The sequence below is a fragment of the Buteo buteo genome, chromosome 11 (assembly GCF_964188355.1).
Source record: "Buteo buteo chromosome 11, bButBut1.hap1.1, whole genome shotgun sequence".
In the NCBI taxonomy this organism is placed as follows: Eukaryota; Metazoa; Chordata; class Aves; order Accipitriformes; family Accipitridae; genus Buteo; species Buteo buteo.
Genome location: NC_134181.1, coordinates 27,797,991 through 27,821,867, shown reverse-complemented (window position 1 = coordinate 27,821,867; position 23,877 = coordinate 27,797,991). Strand labels below are relative to the sequence as shown.

The window sequence follows — 23,877 nt, the reverse complement described above, 5'->3', positions numbered from 1 at the left end:
GAACATGAGTGTGTTATCAACATATTCTCACACTAAATCCAAAATACAGCACTGTACCAGCTACTACGAAGAAAACTTAACTCTGTCCAAGCCGAAACCAAGACAAGGGGATAAACTTCTGCTTAAATAAAGTAGCACAAAGAAGAATATTTCAAATACACTAAAAAGCGCTAATTTCATTTGGCAAGCTGAGGACTCCATTTTTTCCACGTAACATTGAGAAGTGACATTCAAACTTGTCAGAAAGACTCTAAATCATTAAATTCTTTTCCAGTGTTCAATTCAAATACAGAATCTGACCAAGATATACAAATACAGCAAGATAACAAACCATGCAGAGCAGTGTCTATGAAGCAAATTTGACACAAGTTTGGCTCGCTACAAAAGAGGGCAGAGACATCAGCCTTTATGTAAATGGAAGCTCTGTAACGCAGTGCCAGGCAAGAACTGTCAGCCTTGCTGAGAGGCAGGCTGCATGTATTTGAGCACAGCACCACGCTGATTACATCTGAATGACATCTCATTTTGCAAGCAGGCAGAGAGAGTTCACATCTTCTCCAAGCAGGGGAAGAACAGGTTGCACTGACCTAGAAAGACTGACTGCTCACACCCACATCCTTGCCCCATTTGTTTACTTTGTTACAATCTTCTCCAGTTTGCCCTGCATTGAAAAGGCTTCTTACACGCACCGCACACAAACCGCACTTTGACATCCACGATTACCAGAACACACATGTACAAAGTGTACGTCTTGCACCTTTGCCATAAGTAATAAGTTCCTACCTTCGCTGAGTATCACATCCTCTGCTTTCACCTTCACCCACATAAAACTTTCTTCTTGTGCTTCTGTATGCTCATTTTTAGCCTCTTTTGTGAGCTCTTGAAATAACAGACCCAGCTTAAGACCAGCTTTGTGCATGTTGTTGATTTTTCTTCTAAACCAAACTAAGTTTTAGTAGAAATTCAAACGGATGAGCAGGATTAAAGGGGTGATTTTAGATACACCAGAAGGTTACAAAGCCCATTCACAGTAATGAAGGAAGATTGCATTAATCTCCTAGAAGGATTCAAATGCTGCAACTAGAGCAATTCCATTTCTTAACGGGAACAAATTTAGACAATTTCCTTTGCAGAAATTTCCATAATTACAAGTAATTATCTTCTAGTCTGAAATTCTCCAGTACAGCACTTACTGCAAAGAGTATTCCTATCAAATGCTCCATTTAGGAAATACAGGAGGAATTGTTTCTTATGAATTGTATGTTATCATGTTCATTAACCCACAGTTCTGTTTTGCCAGAATATACATCTATCTTTGATAATAACAAGAATCACCAATCCCTATCTGATGACCCTATCATTAGGTTATTATGAAAGCCTAAAAGATACAGGCTTTTAAAAGTGCATGCAGAAAAGAGGAGGAATAAACCACATCCACAGATTAAGTCAAAGGAAGATCACTTATTATACTGCATTGGACAATGCAGTTCTTTTCTGCTGAGTAAATCAAAGGTTCAAAGACAGCATTTTGATGCGCATTCTTTTCGGGCAATAAGGACAAGTATGGCAACAGCTGCTGCAGTATTTGTAAAAACTGTATAAACGCAAACAAAATACCAGAGGTTACAAGAAACTAAGCTTTGTATTTGTTGTTCTTGTGCATCAGAAAACCGTACTGTCAGTTATTCACTATTTTTCATAAGCAAACATGTTCAATCCCACATATCTTGTCACCAATCATGGGAACAGTCTGCTGCTGCCTCTGCACATCTCTCTTGCCATAATACCCCCATATATATTTTACTCCTAATCCTATGCTGCTGGGACACAGACTGGGGTCCCAGCAGTACAGCAATATGGAGCCTGCTCTAAACCCATGATAAGAGGTAGTGTTCACTAAACTTCTGCAGTACCTGAAAAATGAGTGATGGATTGAGCTTGCTCATAGCATAGCATCTTCCAAGCATTTTAGAACATTGGTTTTCAAACAAAGGTTATTAGAGCTCATGCTCTACCCACCAGTTAAATAGTATTATGGAAGGGCTGATCTCTACCACATTGAAATACCCTAAATATTCACAGACGGGTGGAAGTCAGTAATCCATACAGCAGAAGACCCTGAAACACAAGTACAAGAGATGACAAAAGGCAACAGCAATCTGATAGCAAAGGAAAAAATGATAATGTGTTTGGGGGCTGTCCCCTCAAAAATTGCTGGGTCTTTACTGTGTTCACAGTATGGAAAGAGAGTTTGCAAAACCAAGCAGGTATCACATATCTTATTACACCTATGAGACTGGAAGTCTGTCACGAGAAGATAAGAGAAACTCTATCATATATTAGAAGTTTTGGATAATACACTGTAGTTACACATTGCACATTACATCCCATCAGGATGTGTGGGGTACAAGGCAAGACTGATCAGGACTTCACAGTTTTTCTACCGGGTCTGGAAATACACAGATCAGCAGAGACACCACACTAAGTCCTGTTCCTGCCTAGCCAGCTTTTGTCTCAGGGATGTACCCTCATACTCTCCCCTCCTGTTCAAAACAGAGATTACTGATACCTGTCACGGCTCATCCACATACCACACCACAAAAAGAACAACACTTACATGAATCGAGAACAAAACAACAAATCAATTGCTGAATATTAATTTTTTTGTTTTGAAATTCTGTGCTCTTTCAGAAGTCTCATTTACTACTGCACAAACCACTTCACAAACAGAATAGAGCACTGGCAAGCTCTCTCCCTCTCACCCATCCTCCACTGAAGCATCCAGGACCCACAACATAATCACTGCTGAACAAAGGGTATATTCAGGCAACACAGGCTACTAAATGGTATAAATGAACAAAAATGTAAACTTAAGCAGCGTTAACTTTGCTAGTAATGTGTTGAAGTTAGATATAACCTTGTTCCAATATTTGACAACCTTCACGGTAAAACATTTTCTCCTTGTACCTAGTCAGAACTTCCTATATTCAGAGCTGCATCCATTGCCTCTCATCTGCCTCTTCCACCTCGGAGGAGAGACTCTCAATTTCCTCTACACCCCCTCCTTAGGTGCCTCCTCCTGCTCATACAACAGAAAGACCTCCTCTTAGCCTTTTCTTCTCGAAGCTTTCTCCTTCAAAACTACAAACAAACAAAAAAACAACGAAACAAAAAAATCCACCCCAAGGCCACAACCTTCAGAAGTCTTTAGCAAGTAGGCCTCTTGCAGTCAAAGCTTGTAAAGGTTTGGAGATAACATTTACCCTGAGAAGTCCAAAAAGCAAAGCCCCGTGATGGGCAGCTAAGCTTAGCCGCAGAGCCTACACCTCCTTAGACCCGACAGCTTTGGAAGAAGCTTCTTCATTCCAGGTTGCTGTTAGAGGAAAGCAGGACAGCGCTCTATCACTCTGCAGAAAGATGGATTACCAGCTCAGATTGCTATGAATTCAGGCATAACATCATTCCAGAGCCAAGTACTGTACGGCCTTAAATGGAAAAGATCTACAATATTTAACAGGTCAGGAATACTATCCATTTTTGTTTATTTAGGCATGTAAGAGGGTAGATTTAGATTTTAAAAGCCTCTTAAGAAATATAAGATAGGAAAGCTTACCGTGAATGCTTTTAAGCATCCTCTGGTAACTGCCAGTTATAAAACTGGGGGGAAGGAGGAGGGGTAGGAGGGTAGGGAAGGGGGGGTAAAAAAGAATATAAAAAAACCCAAACAATTTGCTTATTTTCACCTAGTATGAGCAGAATTCTGAAAAACAGATTTGTTTTTCCAGCTTGCAAAAGTCAGAGCACTTACCACATTGGTAAATCCTGATGTTGGTAAATCTACTAATCTGTAGAGAAAGGAACCCAAGGGTCAACTAAGCTCATGCTCCTTTGCAGAAATTATCATTGTCTTGCAAGTATTTCTCAGTCCTTTTCTGTTCTGTAGCACAACTCATTTCAGCATGCAACACAGAGGCAAAAGGTAACTTTTACACAAGCAGTCTGCCTGAGTATCAGCCCATTCAGTTCCCTATGGAAAAGAACTCTACAACCTGTGACATTTTACAAGTGATACAATAGAGATTGCATTCACCATATTTTCCCAGCAGTGCTTCTGCATAATAGGCCACACAAGCACCATCACTGATAAGAATAAGGTCACAAAAAAGATATTGCATTGTTTCTAATAAAATTAATAGAGACTGTCTCATGAACGCAAACACCTTGTATTCGGACGCCACTTCAATGGTTCCTCTCCATCCATGCAGAAGTGGACATGTATGCCCAGATTAAGTAGCAGTATGGATAGATGAAGCCATGAAGTGTGGCACAAAGTTACAGTCTAAAAGGAAACCTAAAAAAAGAAGAAGGGAAAAAAAAAAGTCTGAGCTTTTGGATCCTACTGTTACACTTTTTAAAAACAACAGTGACCAAGATGAAAAGCACTGTTACAGTCTTAAGCACGTATTTAAAATCCTAATAGAGGACTTAGAGGTATCATAATCCTATAGATCCAGGCTTCAAAAAACCAATGCCCGTCTCAAAGACAGTAAGTTATGGCAGAAATAAAATGAGATTTGCATGAATTTATTAAGACCCTATTTTTTTCTGTACTGCAAGAAAACTGAAAAAGCTATTTGTTTATAGAGGAGTTAGTATATATGAATGAATCCTCTTACTGAAATGCTCTTGGTAAATATACATATACATAACTTTTCCATCCATCCAAAGGGCTATTGCAGTTCATTGTGTTGTTATTAATGATTTATTGAATCCCTCATGAAATCTGCACCTGACACAGTCAGTGATTTCAGGTTTTGTCTAGCATTTAGTCATCATAACTAAGTAGCAAATGACTCCTATGTGCAATTTTTTTTTTAGTATCTAAACCAGTTTCTGTTATCAGGTTTCTTAAGCATGCAAAATTTACCACATTGCTCCCACATAACAATCTAGGTATATTCAATAAACTTGAAGCGCCACTTTTTTCAACTTGCTGGCTTTAGTAATTTTAAAGGAGTGCTCTCTCACCTGAACTCCAGTATCCCACTGTGCGATCACAAGTATAATGGCTTTTTTATTATTTTTATTCACAGATAAAAGAATATGCACTAGCAAACAAGAACACACCACCAATGAAGCCATTCTCTTCTTCCCTCAGCCGAGAGGCTGAAGCAAACCCTAGCCAACGACGGGTCAGAGGAGCCTGAGGCAAGTCCTGAGCGATGAGATCCAGCAAAAGCACCACAGCGCAAACCGGTTCATTCACCAGGGAGCCAATGGAGTGAGCATCCCCAGGACAGTACACGTGGCACACTCACCCTTCCAGCAAATCATACCCTCAAGCCAAAGGAAGCTTCAAAAAGAGGTTGTGATAAGGACAGACTGGAAGGAAAGATATAATTCCTGCAGCCTGAGCCACCTGACATACTAACGTGGCTAATTTTATGCTTTTCAAAGAATATAATCAGTATAACACATCAGCCAAATCTGTATCCAGATCATGTATAATTTAATTACTAGCCTCCTGAGAGTTTGTCAGTGCAGTTCTGCTCACCCTAAACGCACTGGACATCTCATGCTGGAATTTAAGCCTGGCTTCCCAAGGAAATAGGCTTACACAACACACTGGCAGCCCACCTGTCCCCCACCCCAGCTCTGACGGCTTTTGGGCCCGCTGACCCTTTGCCAGAGAAACATATTCCAGGGGCAGTGGTCACCTAGGCCACCAACATGAACCCTGCTCTGAACCAGCCACCTGCTAGACAGAGACACAGGGAGAACCTGAAGGGAAATGGAGTCAGAGGCAAGTCGCAGAACTCCACAGGAAAAGAGTCTTTATTAGTTCTGGTGCTTGCGGAAAAATTTAGTAAGCAACAGCAATTTTCTAAATTTAAGAGAAATATACATGGTTTACAACAGAAAAGAAAAATTTCAGTCACATGCAAACTCTTTTTTTCATTAGCTGAAGGCAAGACAATGCCTTACATGCTATGGGTGATAGTTGTTACCTTAGCATCACCAAACAAAGGAGCTTACTCCACGTCTACAAACAGGACTAAAAAACTGCACGTGATCCTATGCTGCACCATTTAACAGTCGTAAAAGCAAAAATCCCTCAATGAACAAAACACTTTGAACATTTAATAATAATAAAAAAAAATGGGTAAAGCAAAAGAACACGAGTACAAATATATAAATCAAACAAGACTCCTCATTCAGTACAGCAGCACACACAGTCAGCTTTTTTATTGACAGCTCTCATATTTGAATATTTTAACAGGGAAGAGGCAGGCAAATGACTTCTCAAAAGTCACTTTCAGAAACAACCAACAGCTATAAACAAGCAAGGGCTACAGGAACACTAGCTAGTTTTTCTCATTTTGTGTCCTGTTAAGAAACAGAGCAGCAGTGCCTTCTCAAGCAGTTTGCATGAGTCATTTTCTTGAAACTGCTCTGTAAAGCACATGACTGCAACACTACAAAGGCACTCAGGCCAGGCCAGCAGAAATCCTGGCTACACTCACGTGAGTATGCTGGCAACACTGACAAAATAACCTCTGCTGAGATTTTACTGGTACTACAGTTGAAAACTGAACCTATTCCAACACGAACATAGTTTCCATCACATCATAGCAGGAGCAGGAATCATTTTTTTGCTCAGACTAGTAAGAAGCTCAACAGTTCAGATGAGTTCAGCTATCTTTCAGTACCCTCTACACAATCAAAAGTGGTTACCCAAAATCAACACCATTTGAACATAGATGATAATGCAGAGAAAAAAAATAACCATCTGACATTGTGATTTAAGCACAAGCGGGTGAGCCAATACTGCAGAGTGAATCCTGACACTTGAAACGGAATCTTCCAGAGCCGAGGAGTCCAGGCAGCAGCCAAGAATAATATTTCAGTGGTTCAGTCGATACTGCTGTAACCATGGCCTGGAGGGGTTTCCATAGCCATAACCACAGGACTGACTGCACATTTAGTTGGAAACAGTAAAAACAGACATTTTAAAAATCTATAGCTTGTAGATATCTTAAAACCAGTTTGAAAGGAGGCACAAAGGGGCTTGAAAAATGCACAAATGATGGGAGCATCGAGCTTGACCATCATCTGTTTATCCTGCTGAAGACAAAATGATTTGAAAGAAGAAATCCTCTCACTAGAAGCAATTGCCTGCTTGAAAAAATTAAAGGCACAGCTTCAGAACAGCTGAAAAGAGCGGAGGTATCAGTGACACAAAGCCTGACGGATTACCCAGAGATGCGGTGGCAGTACACACTCCAAGAAGGATGTTCTGAAGCACCATTTATTTCAGTGCCTAGCACTCAAAGCGAGAGATGCTCTCATGCATTTCACATATGATTTCTATTTCTCCCCTGATGTAAAACACAGTATCACACATCATGCTACAAAGAAAGAAAGAGCCCTGCTGGTTCAAGCAGGTTTTTCCAAAAGTAAAAAAAAAAAAAAAAAAAAAAGGGGGGGGGGATAAAAAGTCTAATAGTGCACAGCTGCCAGGAGCGAGGGGTCACTGCTGAGGAGGAGCAGCACAGCACACTCAAGTCTGCTCGATTTTCCCCGAGAAGAATGCCAATAAAAAAGCACTGCCAAGCCCGCTGGAACGAGAACGTCCTGCCGGGCCTCGAACCTCTGGAACGGCCGCAGGGACGCGGCGCGCGGGCCGGCCCGCGCCAGCGCCCCGGCAAGCGGCGGGCGCCGCCGGGCGCGAGCGAGGCAGCGCCCGACAAAGGGCGGCCCCGCCAGGTCCGCCTCGTGCCGCCGGCCCCGCCGCGATCGGGCGCGGGGCGCGCTGCTCCCGCCAAGCAGCCATATTAGGAAACGGCCCAAACACCGGGCCGGGCCGGGCCGGCGGAGGTGGACGGCGGCCCCGCGGCCCGGATCGGGCCCCTCAGCGGGGCCGGGCCAGGCCGGGCCGCGCCGGGCCGGGCGCCGCGCCCCACCCCACGGACGGCGGCCGCTTCCTCTCGGCGTCCCGGCCGGGGCGAGGCGGGGCGCGACGACCGCCGGAGGGCAGAGAAAAGTTCGCGACGCCGCCCGTGACGGCCGGGGCGGTGACCCGGGACCCGGACCGGGGGCCGGCCCCGCCGCTCCGCCCGGGGGAGCCGGCGGCGGGCCCGGCTCCTCCTCGTCACCCACCTTCTTCCGGGGCTGCCATTTCATCATATTTGTAGAGCGGGGACGCGGAGCATCAAGGTCGCGCTTGGGTGCTGGCGGCGAGCGCAGCGGGGCGGCGGCCCGCGGTCATGCTGCCCGGCCCCGCCGCGAGGCCCGCGCCGCGCCCCGCCGCGCCCGCGGGAGAGGAGCCGGCCCCGCCGCGCGGGCCATGGGAGCGGGGCTCTCCTCAGCCGGCGGCGGCCAGCTCCGCCGCTGCGTTCCGCCGCGCCGCGCCCCGCCAGCACCGCCTCACGCCCGCGGCCCGCAGGGAGCCGCAGCTCCCGGGCGCATGGCGCGCGGCCGCCCCGCGCCGAGTGTGCGGCGAGACCCGGCCCCGGCCCGCCGCGCGCGCGCGCGCGCGCCCGCCGCTCCGCCGCGCACGGAGGCAGAGAGGGGCGCGGGCGCCGGCAGAGCCCGCCGCGCCGCGCCGGCCGGGAGCCCCCCGGGTCCTGCCGCCGCCCCCGCCACGCCCCCCGCCACGCCCCGCGCCGCAGCCGGAGCCGCCCGCGCCCGGGCACCGAGGCCGCCGCGGAGCAGAGACGCGAGCGCGGGGCCTCCGGGCCGGCAGGCGGCCGCGGCGCCCAGAGCCGCCGCCGTCGTCCGCCCCCCGCGGCCGCTCCGCCGCCGACCGGGAGCGCCGGAAGGCCTCGGCCCGTCGCGGCGCCTCCCCCCGCGCGGCTCCGAGGGGTGCCGGGGGCGAGCGGCGGGGCTGCGGAGCCGCCTCGCCTTGCGGCGGTCGGCTTCAGACAGGCAGCTGGGGCGGCACGGCGAGCGCTTGCAGCCTCGGGCTCGGGGACACCCTGGTTTGCTGAAGAGTAGTTAAAGCGCAGGGCCTCGGATCCGTCGGCAAAGCCGGCGGGCTTCGACCCTTCTCATGCGGTCTTGCCACGACAAAAATTGCAAACAAAACCTAGCCCAAGAGATTCGCCTTATACCGAGCGCAGGCGGCACCCGTGTGGTGTCAAACCCCTTTGCACCCTGCTCTCCTACAGGTAAAAGAAGCAAAAGAGCGCGCTCTCTCTCACAGCTACCCTTTTTTCCCAGAGTAGAAGCCAAGACGGCGCTTCAAAGCAGCGCAGAATGTGGTTTACTTACGATGCTGCAAACTGCAAAAGCTCAGGGTTCACCAGAGGAAAGAGCGTTCTGGTTCTTGGAAATACTTCGAGGCGATACTCGAAAGGTGGAGGTGGTCAACAGAAGAGTTAGAAATCCCACCCTGTAGTAAAGCTGAAGGGACTAAGGGATGACAAGACTGAACTGTTGCGGTGCTTGCAACACAGTATAAAATCTGACCTGTAGAGCCCACGGCAGGAGACATTTTGGGGAGAACAGCCTGTTCTGATCTTTGAGCTCACACCCAAGGGAAAGGGATAAACCAGGGTGAAACTGGATTTTCCCATGTAGTTTCCAGTTCAACGCACCTCTTCCGCTCATCCTGGGTTGTCTCACATGCACTGAGGGAAATCCCAGCTTTCCCTCCCTGTGGCTGAAGCACTGGGATTGTTATAGTAGAAGAAAGCCAAAGGAGACATACCAATCCCAGCACCTGTGCAGAATTCACTGGGACCTAAAGCAAAATTCTTAATACATCTTTTATATCCATTGAATTGAGAAACTGTAAGTTCTTGTGTCGTGGTTTAACCCCAGCCAGCAACTAAACACCACTCAGCCGCTCACTCACTCCCCCCCCACCCTGTGGGATGGGGGAGAAAATCGGGAAAAGAAGTAAAACCCCTGGGTTGAGATAAGAACGGTTTAATAGAACAAAAAAGAGGAAACTAATAATGATAACACTAATAAAATGACAACAATAATAATGAAAGGATTGGAATGTACAAATGATGCGCAGTGCAATTGCTCACCACCTGCCGACTGACACCCAGCTAGTCCCCAAGTGGCGATTCCCTGCCCCCACTTCCCCGTTCCTATACTAGATGTGACGTCCCATGGTATGGAATACCCTGTTGGCCAGTTTGGGTCAGGTGCCCTGGCTGTGTCCTGTGCCAACTTCTTGTGCCCCTCCAGCTTTCTCGCTGGCTGGGCATGAGAAGCTGAAAAATCCTTGACTTTAGTCTAAACACTACTTAGCAACATCTGAAAACATCAGTGTTATCAACATTCTTCGCATACTGAACTCAAAACATAGCACCGTACCAGCTACTAGGAAGACAGTTAACTCTATCCCAGCTGAAACCAGGACATCTTGAATCATAGAATCAATCATAGAATACCAGGTTGGAAGGGACCTCAAGGATCATCTGGTCCAACCTTTCATGGCAAAAGCACAGTCTAGACAAGAAAAGAACAGAATAGAATAGGATCATTAAGTTTGGGAAAGACCTCTAAGATCATCAAGTCCAAGAACTGCCACATACTACTGTTACAGTATACTGCTGTTATACAGCACTTGTAAAACTTGGCAGATTGAAGACAATCCAGACAATACATCAATACCAAGCTTTGTTTTATCTGGGTAAAAAAGATGCAAGATTTAAACCATGGCCCATAAAGTGCATTCTTACCAACATCCTGCTGTAGGATGTAAGATCTGATGTGATCCTAAGAAGCTCTGGCTTTTCTCCCTGGTAATAGCATTATTTATTTTACTGAAATTTTTCTCTAGTCAAAGAGAAATCTGCTCTGTGTTTTCCTTCCCCAGTAAATAAAGCAGAATAAACGTCTCATAGAAATTTATATTAAAGTGGGTCACCAAAAACTCCCACTTGCTGAAACCTGCAACCTAATGTTTTACTCTCTCATTAGTGTTCTTCCAAGAAAGCGGCCAAGACCTGCAAAAAAAAGGGGAGCAATTCGTTCCTGTGACAGGATCACAGAGAAGAAGGTCCATGTCATTGTCCCATTCATTTGCTTCACAGGGTCAAGTGTGGCTTGGCTCTGCTTTAAGAGCCTGACCCTCCCCCAGGTCCTCAGTCAATCGGTGCCTCCAGCTGACCTGAGATGGGGGCACAGAGGCCACAGGGGAAATGCAGTAAATGCACAGTGTTCCTTGTGAAGGACAGAAGACACAAGGCAGAACCCCGGAGAGGTGCAGCATCTTATCTCTCATTTGCTTGTTCAAGAAATTTAACCAGAAGTTTATTACTGGAATATCTGTGTGGTTTCAGCTTTATCTTATGGTTGGAGTGTTTGTTCCGCTGTGCTTTCCTCACTGACAACAATGCTGCGAACTGAAGGTAAAGCTGGGCAACTTAAGCAACCTGGCCATCTCTGAGAAGCAGGTTATGCTAAAATCGCAAAGCTTCACCCTGAGCTCTTGGTTCTGTTCTGAGACAAGTCTCTAAAAAATGAACAGAGAGTCTCGGGAGAGTTAAAAATCCTTAGTAACATGAACACAACACAATTTAACTGGGTTTTATATTACTGAAATGGTGCAGAGTCATAGTTTTCATTGCTATGCTGAATGACCAAGGGTGCAGCACCTCGGATGTAAACAATAAATTTAATGGCAAATGTAGTATCAAAACATAGATCAACAAATATTCACTGCTGGGTCCCTTGGAAATAAAACAGTCAGCTGCTTTTCATTGCAGCTCTGCAGTCCTGAAGGATGGTGTGCCTCAGATCGCATGGAGGCAAGAGCAGCTAACTCATATGGGGTGTTTCAACTCGGAGCCCCTGTGGTCAGAGGTTGCATCCCTTCCACAGTGACAGCATGTATTCTGGAATGAAGACAAAGCTCAGGCAACAGTTGCAGAACACATCAGCCTCGGTTGCAAAGCCACCTTCAGTAGTTCCCATCTTGTCCTGCACTACCCCCAAACACCTGCTCTCAGTTCTGTGTTTCTGTTCACACACCTTCATTACCGACGGTACTTGTGGCAGTGTGCTATAAATTAAATTGCCAAGCAGATGCAAGTGAAAAATAAAGCTTTGAAAAGGAGTAGGGACAGAAAAGAACAGGTGTGGCAGTGCAGAAAAGGAACTCCATCTGGTTTTACTCATCAGAGCTAGCATATCATGGAGCTATGCCCTCTATTATACTAACAGTAGAGCCAGTGTGCCCTGAGACTCATTGATTTCCATAACTTTAAAAACTATCATTGACAATTCTGAAGAGTTCTGTAAATGGTGAAGTCAGTACTTCAGTAAAGAAAATAAGCAGTCAGAATCAGACAATGCCTTTTAACATGATGCTGTCAGAAAGAAGCTTAATTTAATTCAAGGACAGATTGCAAAATGTGTTGTTTTGACATGATCAACAGGAGGTTTTTGAAATTCTTCCTGAGTAAAGATAATTAACAGGAAGCAAAGCAGAAGCTGTGCATATACACCTGTCACAAAAGGGAGTGAGCTGGTTCACTCCTAATCTTAATTCTTACTCCAGTGATTAGCATTTCTGCTATATTTAAACTTTTTTTTTTTCTGCTGTTGAAAAAAGAAATAATGTTGGCACTATTTTCAAAGCCATAGCAAACATCCAGAACAAAGGCAGTATAAATGCCTGGTATCTGAAGGAAATGGCAAATGCTCTTCACTCTTTCAAAGTCAGAGGGTTATCTGACTTCTTTAAGATTAAAGAAAATGCAGTATGATTTTTTGTTTTGGTTTGGTTTTAAGGTCCCCAATTCTCTTCCCAGGTTGGAAGCCACTCAGTATGTACTGATTCAATTGTCAGAAAATGCTGAAACCATCTTATGCTGGCAGCTTCCATCTCCTCCATCATGAGAATGGAATCGTCGTGTCCATTTCAAAGTGAAACAACTAATTTTCTCCAGTAATCAGCAAAGCTGAGAAAATTCCAGCGCTAGTGCTTTGTAAAGTTCAGTTGGAATCAGTGGACAAGTTGTGTAATAATATGAACACAAAGCAGAAGAGAATGTTGGTCCATCAAAGTTAAATGCCTCTCAGTTGATTAAAGGCGAAATGGCTGAAAAGTAACAATCAGCTCCCCTCCCCAGCATCCCCGGCTCAAAATACTGCTTTTGTCTGGAGAGCCATGTGCAATTATTTGCCATACAGGATTATGCCTCATTCACAGAGCTGTCACAGGTCACTGACATCTCTTCTCTGTAAGGAACAGCATTATGAATCCATTCTGAGTGAATGGTCCAGACTTCTGGACACTGTGACAGGAGTGCCCAGGGAACAGAGTTTTCTCTTCCAAACATACATCAGTAAGGAATAAACATATTTTATTCCTTCCAATATTTATAAGAGAATAATGGTCAGCATTTTGGCTGGTTGGCACAAAACCATCCAGCAAAAATGACTGGCTACACTAATACCTTTTTCTTTTTTTTTCTTTCCCTGATTTACTGGTATTTTTAAAATTTGGACTGTGGATCTGACAGTCCAGTCTATTGTGCCAAATACCTGTTCCTTTCCTCCTAAAGATGTTAACTAACATAAAAGAAAGCTGTGTGTTATTAAGACATATCTGATATTAGATATCAATCTTACAACTCAATGAAAAAAATCTTTTAAAGTGTCTTTTTCAAATTAATCCTTAGCAAGAACCTAGAACTATTTGATGTACTATCTCCTTTCTTGCATAAACCTTCATTTTCAGTAACTTTTAAGTTCTTATACCTTTGTTACACCTTGAAATTCCCTCTACTCAACCTAAGTGCATCACCTGGAAGCGATCACATATACTGCAAGTAGAAAAAAGTCCTGTTGGAGATGGCTTGGTGAGCAGACTGCAAGTTAGGCTATCCAAAGTATATGAGGATTCAGTTTATTGTGTCATTCAACATTTTAGCAAGCAGCTAAATTGGACAGTATTCATGAGGTACATAAAGATTTAGAGTAACAACTTATCTTACGATGTACACTTTCCTGTGAACTCACTGAACGGGTAGTCTGAAGGATGCCAGCATTTTAACAGTTAACGATACACCAACCCAGCAAGAGGGGAGTAGGTCCTAATAGCCAAGTCTCTTGGCAAATTCATGAAGCATAGTAAAATCAAATCCTTTTATTTCTGAATTTATTAAAGCAGCTTTCAATTCATTACAATGATTCTGTGTCTATTGATTTGTCTGCCTCAAACTAACACGCTGAATGCAAATATGGAACCTTGCAGTCGTTTAAAGATCAGATACAGCACACTAGATCTGAGTTACTGCAGCTGCTAAGCAAGTGTGGACTACGAAAGGGAGAAAGTATTTCAGAAAATTCTCCTAGTCTGGGAGAAGAGAACTACCTTGAAGTGTAGTAATTGGTGTACTGGAGTTCTGAAAAGAATCTCGCTTCTCTAGGTTACCAGAAATCAGCAAATGCTAACTCATCTCTAGATGTTAATTTATGGCAAGTTCTCATGCATCTTACAATCAAAATTTACTTCCAACTTCCACACTAAAGGTGCTTTGGGCACACGATCTACCATTCCCTTCTTATATAGGAAGTGAGAAGTACAAAGTTCAACTAAAGGTGCTGGCATCACCTAGCATTATCGTAGTACGTGCATCACAGAGAGTGCACAGTAAAGGGCAAGAATACAGCAAGCTAGGAAAGCAATTCAAGGTCCTACAGAGTTTTTGCATATTATGCTAGTCTTCTGGTCCATCTACCTTTTGTTCCTGTTGCATTTTGCTATTAGACTATAGCATTTTTCCCTGTTCTCTTGATAATAAAGATTGATTGCTCTATGCTGTATAGCAGTAGCATGGATTATTTTCATTATTAGGTTACCTGGGGTTCACATCTCAGCAGCTGACTCTCTTCAAAAGACTGAAAATCACTTCAGAAAATACTTTGTTTAGTCAAGCAGAAAAAGCTCTTTTCACAGAGGTATAATCCAGGCTGAAAAACCAAGGAGAGGGCTTTGAAAAACAAGGATATACTTATCTGGAAAATACCACTTCTGACAGGAGAAGCAGCTGAGAAAAACTGGTTGCTTAAGACTAATTAGAGAGTTGTAGCATATAAAGAGATGCAGAACTGAAATGAACTGAAGATAAGGAAAAAGCCTGCAGCATTTATTACTGGCAACTGGATTCATGAAGCTGGAGGGGCAAGAGAGGGAGGTGGTCACACAGGCCAAATTATCTGACGGATGTAGGTGCCTGTTACTAATTACAAATTATTCAGTGGATCATCATGAAATGATGAAAAGGTTAAGACAAGATTAGGGCTAAACTTGTTGTGATACAGAGTCCCCTCTCAAGTACCGATACCTGAGCTAGGACTTAAGGAATGGACTTTCACACAGGTATCTCTTCTGTGCTCGTCACAGGGAACACAGGACACTGCATTGCATGTTTTGCTCCTTGTGGTTCATCGCCCTGGCTTCCAGGCACTCATTTGTAAATATTTTCTTCAGAAAGCAACTCTAGCTTGGAGTGGTATTTGCCTAATACCAGGGTGGTAGACTAGATGACCTTCAAAGGTCCCTTCCAACCCAAACCATTCTGTGATTCTATGGTTCTGTAACACAGAACACTGACAAGCAGAAACATGGGAGGCAGCAAGTATTCCCACCAAAGCTTTGCCTACAGTGCAGAGGTGGTTCAGCTAGGAATGTACATGGAAGATAAACCCACCAAAACCCACTCATCTTTGGAGGGCATGCAAATGCATGTACATATGTTCTACCTCATTTGTGGCTTTTGCCCTAAAATTAGGCAGTTCTCTTTTAATTAATGGACCCAAGTCATGTGATAAAACTCCATCCATTTCACACGCTTTGGGAAATAAATGGTGACACACTGCATTGTTCTCTATGCCACCCTTTCATATTCCAAATGAGCCCTACTCCACGCCTTGTAGAAGAAAAGAAAAGGAAAAACAACAACAACAAAAAAGAACAGCATACTACCCCATTTCATCACCTCTCCCTTCATGGCATAGCTAGAGAGTCTCTGTTGGCACCTCCATTATGACTAAGCATTTATGCATGCACATTTATACCTATAATATAGAAAAGGTGCAAGGAAACAAGCACTATCACAGAGCGAGAAAGAGAAGGCTTTGATGCTGTGTAGGCACAGTTCAGCAATAGCTAAAACATTTGTGGGTTATCAACATTGTTTTGGTCACAAATCTAAAACAAAATATCGTATGTATGGCCTACTATGAAGAAAATCAACTCCATCCCCACCAAAACCAGTACGCTCAATGTCCAACGCTTTAATAAGGAAGATGCATGTAGAACACATAAGTGCTTTCCAGGTGTCCACATGAGGAACTAGAAAGAATTCTGTCCACACAAGGGCAAGTCTAATATTAACAGAATAACCATTCAAACTCATCTGCAGCAGGGACCAACAGCAACAAAACACTGGGAAGAAGTAACTAAACTCACATGGAGATGGCACTCTGATTCTTCATGGGCACACATTTAGGTTAATATTCTAAAATGTTCAGAAATCAATATGGGGGGGGAAATACTTTATTTATTTTCAAGGGAAAAGCTAATTATATACAACAACCTGCAAGACAGAGACGGGGAACTTCCAGATCAAGAAGCCTAAGGATGAAAGTTTCAGTCACAAATAGAAATTTTCTAGCTAGTGACTGTATTAATCAAGAGAAGCATTATTTAAATGTAATGTTGTGCCTGTGAAATATTTATGCGATAGTCTTATGGCAAAACATGTATTTCTGTAGTTCATTGGATAGCAAATACATCCTAAATTTTAACTGTATCTTACCAAGGAAGGTGTTTGCCTTCAAACTATTGATTTTGACTCTGTTACTGGCTTAAGAAGCTTCAGCTCTTTCATTACATGATTCTGAGCAGAAAACATCATGTTTGGGACCTGCTTCTAATTATGACTTCCCCCTCCCTTTTTCCGTAGGAAGCACAATTACTGCTGCTATGGAGACAAGTGTAATTCAGTCAAGATGTGGGTCAAAGCAACACTTGGGAGGTAAAGATTTACCAAAACGTATCCTTTTTGCTGCGTCCTCTCCCAGAGCAGGGTATCCTCCCAGTCTTCTCTTGCTGAATTCCATCACCATCTGCTGTCTCAAGTAAGAAATTCAAAGAGCCAAATAAATCACCTGTAACTACCTAACACCTGCACCATGCCAGGACAATCAGGCAACTCATCTGCCCCTCTCCCAAGGCTGGTGACAATGTGGGGATCTGCCCATGCCACAACGGAGCTTGTGTTGCACACAGAGGGACTGGTGTCCTCCAGAGGACGGGTTCAGTCACCTCCTCTGCAAGGGTATTCCTGCAGATTTTAAAGGAGTGTAACTTGAGGTTGAGGGGAGGAAACCTCCTTCTACCTCAGAGCACTGAAACTGTGCCTTATTTTTCAGGGCATGTTATTTATTGTTTATTAGTGGTAGAACTAACTATGCAACAGGCACATTCCAAATCTTTAAGAACAGTACTTTTTCAGAAGAATCCACAATACTACACAGAGAGCCAAGAAGAGACATGAAGCGAAGGTAAGTATTATTATCTGAGCATGCTGGAAATTAACTGATTGCAACTAGTACAGGATGGCCCTATGCATGCCCATAACAGAAGTGGCGTGACACTAAATCGTTCCTGTAATTCCAGCCGAGCAGTTAATATCAAAGTAGGAAATTTCATGACCGAAGTTGTAACATTTAGATTCTTTCTAAGCAAGGAGAAAATCCAGGCAGCCCAGACTGTACATTCATGCCAGTAGGATCATCTCACTCCATCTTTCTCCTTGCCCATCTTTATCCTGAGAATATAAACTGATGGAAATGTCTGTCACTATTCATTGTAGTAAAACCAACTGGTTTTCCATGGCCCTTGGGACTTTCTCACCTCATGTCATTATTTACTAGGATGCTCTGAGACTTGTAATCAGTTTAGGCTCTTCTTTCCCACATTTCCCGAGTTCACATTTTCTAATGCTATGGATACATGGGTAATCTGACCAAACTGCAGGTGAAAAGTGCTACCCAGCTTTAAGAGCTTTTGTCTTTCTGCCCTTACAACTGAGATTCTTGTATACCTCTTGCTGACTTCAGTGTTCTTTTTTTTTCCCTAACACCCGCAAGTTATGTAGGTCTGCTTCCAGCTGGTTATGCTAAAAGGACTGGCAAGTGGCTTTTAGCACAGAAAAGAACAAATGAACACCTGAGAGGAGGAGACTGGTAGTAAGAACCAGCTTTCAAGAAAATTAGTTGTTTCTTTAGTGACACTGCTAATTTGATCAAAAAACTTGACAAATACAGCTTGACCTCACACACAGATGAGGCTTCTGGTCAAATCTGCATTGCTACTCCAAAGCAGACACGGGCAGCAGGGGCTTTCCCTCAATGGAAAAGGCAGAAGCATCCTGTCCCTACATAGTTCAGTTCCAAGGGATCTTTCCTACTGTACAAGTTTAAACAACTCAATAAAAACCCCAAAGGAAGCAGGTTCAACTCGCAGGCTAGTTCTCTTACTTCTCTTGCCAGAAACAAAGGGGCTGCAGGGCAAGACCGCAGGAGGAGGAGGAGTAAAGAGCAGGAGAGAAAGAGCACACACGGGAAAGAGCAACACATCGGAGAGGGAGAGAAAAGAGGACATGCACAGGCATGCATGTCTGCGTGCCCTCATCCGTGTGTGGGTACCTGTCCTTACATCCGCGCGTCACAGCACTCCACAACACCTCATCCACTCAATTAAACAGCAGCGCTGATGGACTCCAGAGAACTGGCAGCAGTGCTGTGGAGCCACGAACAAGGATTAGACTGGGGAATACACAGGGAGTACTGTCAGTCGGAGAGGGGAAGAGAACCTTGTGAATGGAAAATTTAGAAATAAATATTTTTGACTGTAAGTAGCAGAATTCAAAGGCAACTACAGTTTCATTCCATGTTCCAATATTCACAATATTCCCTCACATCCCCAATAAATGTTCCCAAATGCTGTAGGTCTTTGAGGAAACTCTCCTGTGTCACATGCCAGTGATTTCAGAGGGGATGCTGTTGTTGACCTATTCGGAAGCCGCTCTTTCTTTCTCACCTCCCTCCCTGCTCCCGCTCGTTGCCAAGCAACTCCAGCCATTCTGCAGGACCTGCCTTTTAACCACCAGCAGCTTAAACCACCACCATTTACTGAAAAATACAAGTTTAAGAATGAAAACAGACGTGGCTAAAACAGAAAAGCATACTTTCCTATAGCACTTAGACCATTTTGTGGGAACCTTGCAGGCTGCAGTTTGTCTGTAGGCGATACACCACAGAATTCCAGGACAGTTGAGGTGGGAAGGGGGCTCTGGAGGTCACCTTGTCCAACCCCCTGCTCAAGCAAGGCCACCCCAAGCCAGCTGCCAGGACTGTGCCCAGGCCGCTTTTGACTGTTAGGAGCACTTCAAAAAAAATTTGCAAGAAAGTTTTTTGAAGTGCTAGAAAACCTCAGTAGGTCACCCCTGCTACTTCTAATCAAACATAAAATTAACAAACAGCAGCACCCAGCAATAAAATGCACCTTAAGAATAAGAAGAATGTGTCTGCTTCAGGCACTGCTGCAGGTGGCAGAAGAGCCATCCATACACCACTAGCAGCACCAATAACAAACACACAGAGAAAATGAGTTATTCAAAAGAATGAACCATCACTTCTTGTCAAGAAAACACTGTGAATGCATTTACAGATTGGGTCTGCATTCTATTACCTGGATAAACCACATTTTCTGGATCACTTTAAGCACTAACATTTTCACTAAACTCACAAGCAAGATCAGTAAGATGTCAGCAAGACCACTCAAAGACCACACACAGTTTTCAAAATCCAGTTTAGTCTGTTTTGCATTTCTCCGATACACACAACCTAAACTTTCTTCTCTTGGAGCAAGCTTTATAAGGTGTTCACAACACAACTGAACCAAGTAGGTAAAAGCATGCTCTTAGCACTTAAATAATAAAATAGCGACCAGGTACCATACTAAGCACACAAAACACACAAGACAAACAGTAATTGCTAACTGTATAGGTAGTATGTAAATGCTACATAATTAGCTATAATTTTTTTAATATCATAAGGGAATAAACAGAAACATCGCTTAATTTGATGACTGCCACAAAGGATTCAAAATGTTTAGAAGTAGCCTGTTTATCATTTCCATGACTGTCGCACAGAAGTGTATGATACCCAATAGATCACAGACCATCAACAACAGGGACATGCTTCTGTAATGTGTCAGAAAGAACTAGCCATTAGGACTTGTGGGGGTTTGAGTCTTGGTTTTGGGGGCTCTTGGGGGCAGGGGAGTTGTTTAAACTTTAGGGTCTCTTGTCCTACCCTAGAGGTGTCTAGCCCTCAAGAAAAGCTTTATTAGACCTGATTTTGGGCACACACCTTTGTCACTGCTGCCTATTTATTCCAGAGTACTGCAGGCACCTAATTGTTCTGAATCTACCTCTGTTCAACTCTGCAGGAGAATTCTTGTGCAAGGTATAGGAATTTTACAAAACATGGTTAAATTTAACAGGCTAGTGCCATCGTTATAGAACAAACTCATTGCACCTGTACAAAACACGTTCACATGGAATGCATTGTTCAAAGCATAGATTTATATTTGGATCATCTGAGCTGCAGTTCTATTTAAATTACACTGCTCAAAACAGCATTCAAGCAACTGTTTGTAAGAAATGGTCTGGCAGCAGCGTATTATGTACAGGCCTTCAGAGCTCCTGTGGTGTTCCATTTACCTGGTCAACAGGGTCTCAAAACCTACAGTGAGAATCATTGCAGCACAGTGATATTTAGAAAAGTGCTCTGCGTTTTTAGCAAAATAGCCAGAGAATATTAAACAAATTTATTAAACTTCCAAGCCTTCTGCTCAGAGTACTCTCAATGCCTGGAAGTATTCAGTTTCTCTTCCAGGATGAAGCACTGCCTTTTTTTTGTGTGTATGTGTGTGTGTGTACACACACATACATATATATATATATATATATATATATGTACGTATTGTTATCCCACAGTGCTCTGATTATTACTCAGGAGCCAGAATGGAATCTCCAGTGGGCATAGCAGTCTCAAAGAAGCTCTTACTATCCCAAAATGGGAGACTTTCACTAATTTAGTAGAGAAGACTATATAAATTATACCTTTTCCTAGATACACTTACAACGTTATCAGGTTCCTGCCAATTCATAAACACCAAAATACTGCTTTTATTCCCCAAGATCCAGATAAGCCCCCTTTCCTGCTCCTCATAGTGCACCTTAAATATACTTGTGTGAATTCTTTCCAAGGAATCCAGTTGCAATTTAAATTTTCTTATATGCAGACAGTAGTGAGATTGAAAACAATCTTACTCTTCCCAGTAAGATGCTGCTTGGACTAAAGGTCTGAGACAATCATTTGCTGGAAGAGGCAATCATTTAAAAGAAAAGTTTATGTTGAAATGAGGAATTCTGTGTCTGAATATGAAATAACACCAAGCAGGAAAGTGGACAGCTGTGGTACCTTTAAAGAACTACCAGCACCATGGAAACAGATCCATCAATATACTAGAAGAATCAGAACAAACTCCCAAGCCCTAATAGCATTCTAAATGTGAAAACTTTCAATTACGGTTTGAAATCACACTCTCACACAGACACTGCTCCCACAGAGGTGGACTCTAGGCACACCTGAAAATGATACGAAGAAACTGAAAGATAAAATAAATTAAATGAGTCAAACTGCCAGCATATAATCCCAAATATTGAACCTTGGCATGTTACCAAGCAAGACACAGGTAATTATACAGAAAGAAGCAACACTACAGAACAAAAATACTGTGTTCACTTATCAGCGTTTCAGAACAGAGGAAGTTTTAAAAAAGTTTATGAAGTATTAAAAGCTAGGAAGGACAGTAAAAGGATAATTTGAAGAGACTAGTCACAAAAATAGAGGTGGGGGAGAAAGACAAACTGTTAATTAATTTCATGTAAGAAACGCACTAGCTGCATAGCGAGATGAATTGTCTCATTTGCCAAGAGCCCCAAGAAGCAAAGTCAAGTGGTGCTCACCCCCAAGTTTGGTGGTGATTCTTCTGTAAGAACAGTCTGTCTATCAGAAATCTACAGTACTTATCAAAAAAGAAAAAACACAAACTGCTTTAACAAATACCTTTTCTCGAGCTCACAGGTTTCTTTGGAACAGGAAACGGGGGGAGGAAGTTACAGAGTTTTGTGACATACTCTGCATATTAAACTTGTCCTGCTTTTCAGGACACAGAACATACTTTCTAAATTTAAAGAAAGGAAAGATTTAATTTAAAATTCTTTTTTAGTTTCCTCTGAAAGGGCTACACAATAAAACTATTGTACTGTAAAAGATCTGTTTTGTCTATTCAAAATTTCTCTTCCACATAGTGGAAATGTAGGTATGTTACACCAGCTGTCCGACTCCTGAGCCTTGAGAAACTCAACAAAAGATCCTGTAACAGTCAGAAACAGCACTTATAACTCTCTAAGGAGTCTTCTCTTACTGATTTACAATGATAGACAGTTCTACTGCTGAACTTTCTTGTAAAATGTGGAACAGGAATTTCGTTTGTGTCTGTTCACATATTCAGTTGGGACTGTATGAATAAGAGATGTGACACAATTCATCCATATGCAGTATCGTCTTTTCCCCAAACCACAGTATGCTGAAGCTATACAGCAGCCCTTTTCACTGTTACAGCATTACAAGAAGGGAAGAAAGAAATAAACTGAACTTCTGTACAATGACAAAGTGTCTGAAGATACACAGCCAATGAGGCCTCAAAAAAAATCAAATAAATCTTCAGAAAGATGTTCAAACAGCAGTTCTTTCTTTAGGCTACAGTTAACATGGAGAATAACTTGTCATTGCCATGTTGGAGATAACCATTTTAGAAGTGGGAAACAACCTTGAGGTGCTGTAAAACTGTACAGCATCACTGAAATCATTGGAGCAGGGACAATTTGGGCTCTGAGGAGTTACATCTAAGATTCTTAGAACAGAATAGAATAGTTCCAGTTGGAAGGGACCGACAACAATCATCTAGTCCAACTTGCTGTTGGAGAAGCATATCCATTTGGAGTTTAACTTACATTGTCCTCATTACTGTCACTGCTGTGAGCCCAGATCTTTTCACAATCTGTCCACAGTGAGCAGACATGCCTAATCCTATGGGGTGCAGCACACCCTCAAGTCTCACAGAGCCTATTCTTTCAAAAAGGGAGTATCTCTATCAGATGAGTAGACATAGACATAGTCTAGCCTACTTCACACCACCATGATGGAAGAGTTTCTGATGCAGTTTTATTTAGCTTCACTACTTTGGACAGTAAGCTTAGGAGAGTTCATCAAAATAAGAACTTAAGAACCTGTCAGTGACCAAGGCAAGACTCAGTCAGCTTTGCTATACAATGGAGAGGCCAGCACGCTACTACATCACAAAACACTTATTCAGAACCTGACTTGCAATGACATTTTTCAGCAGAAAGTTGTGAGAGTATTTAAGAATAACTAGGGCAGCTGTTGGCTCCAGCCAAGGCTCCAGCCTAAAAATACAGAAGAACATAGCTGCTTCATTTAACTTTGTGTGTTCAAGCATCCAACACTGAAAGAACATAAGGCTTAGAGAGGTACTAAATTTTTTCTACATGGAGAAACAGAAGGAGCCAACCAAGCAGCAATTTCCATCCAAGCCTGACAGGAAAGCTGAGGGATGAGCTATTTTCAAGAACCAAAAAAAAGAAAATATTCAATCTGCATCTACATGAAAGTGGATACTGATGATAAAAGATCGATTTTAAATATTTTTTAAAGAAAAAAAATTAAACCATCCAATTAAAA

The 23,877-nt window shown here is 43.3% G+C and overlaps 1 protein-coding gene across 4 annotated transcripts in view; it reads right to left on the bottom strand.

Moving 5' to 3' along the window:
* TTC28 (tetratricopeptide repeat domain 28) overlaps window positions 1-23,877 on the bottom strand; it is a 202,181-nt gene that overhangs the window by 127,026 nt on the left and 51,278 nt on the right. The window contains exon 1 of one of the 4 annotated variants that reach the window (XM_075041108.1): window positions 8,161-8,590. The exons of the other annotated variants lie outside the window; for them this stretch is intronic. Within the exon in view, the coding sequence (XP_074897209.1) occupies window positions 8,161-8,187 (27 nt within the window). The 5' untranslated portion in view covers window positions 8,188-8,590. Of the gene's footprint in view, window positions 1-8,160; window positions 8,591-23,877 lie in introns of those variants that run through there. 4 annotated transcript variants of the gene reach the window in all.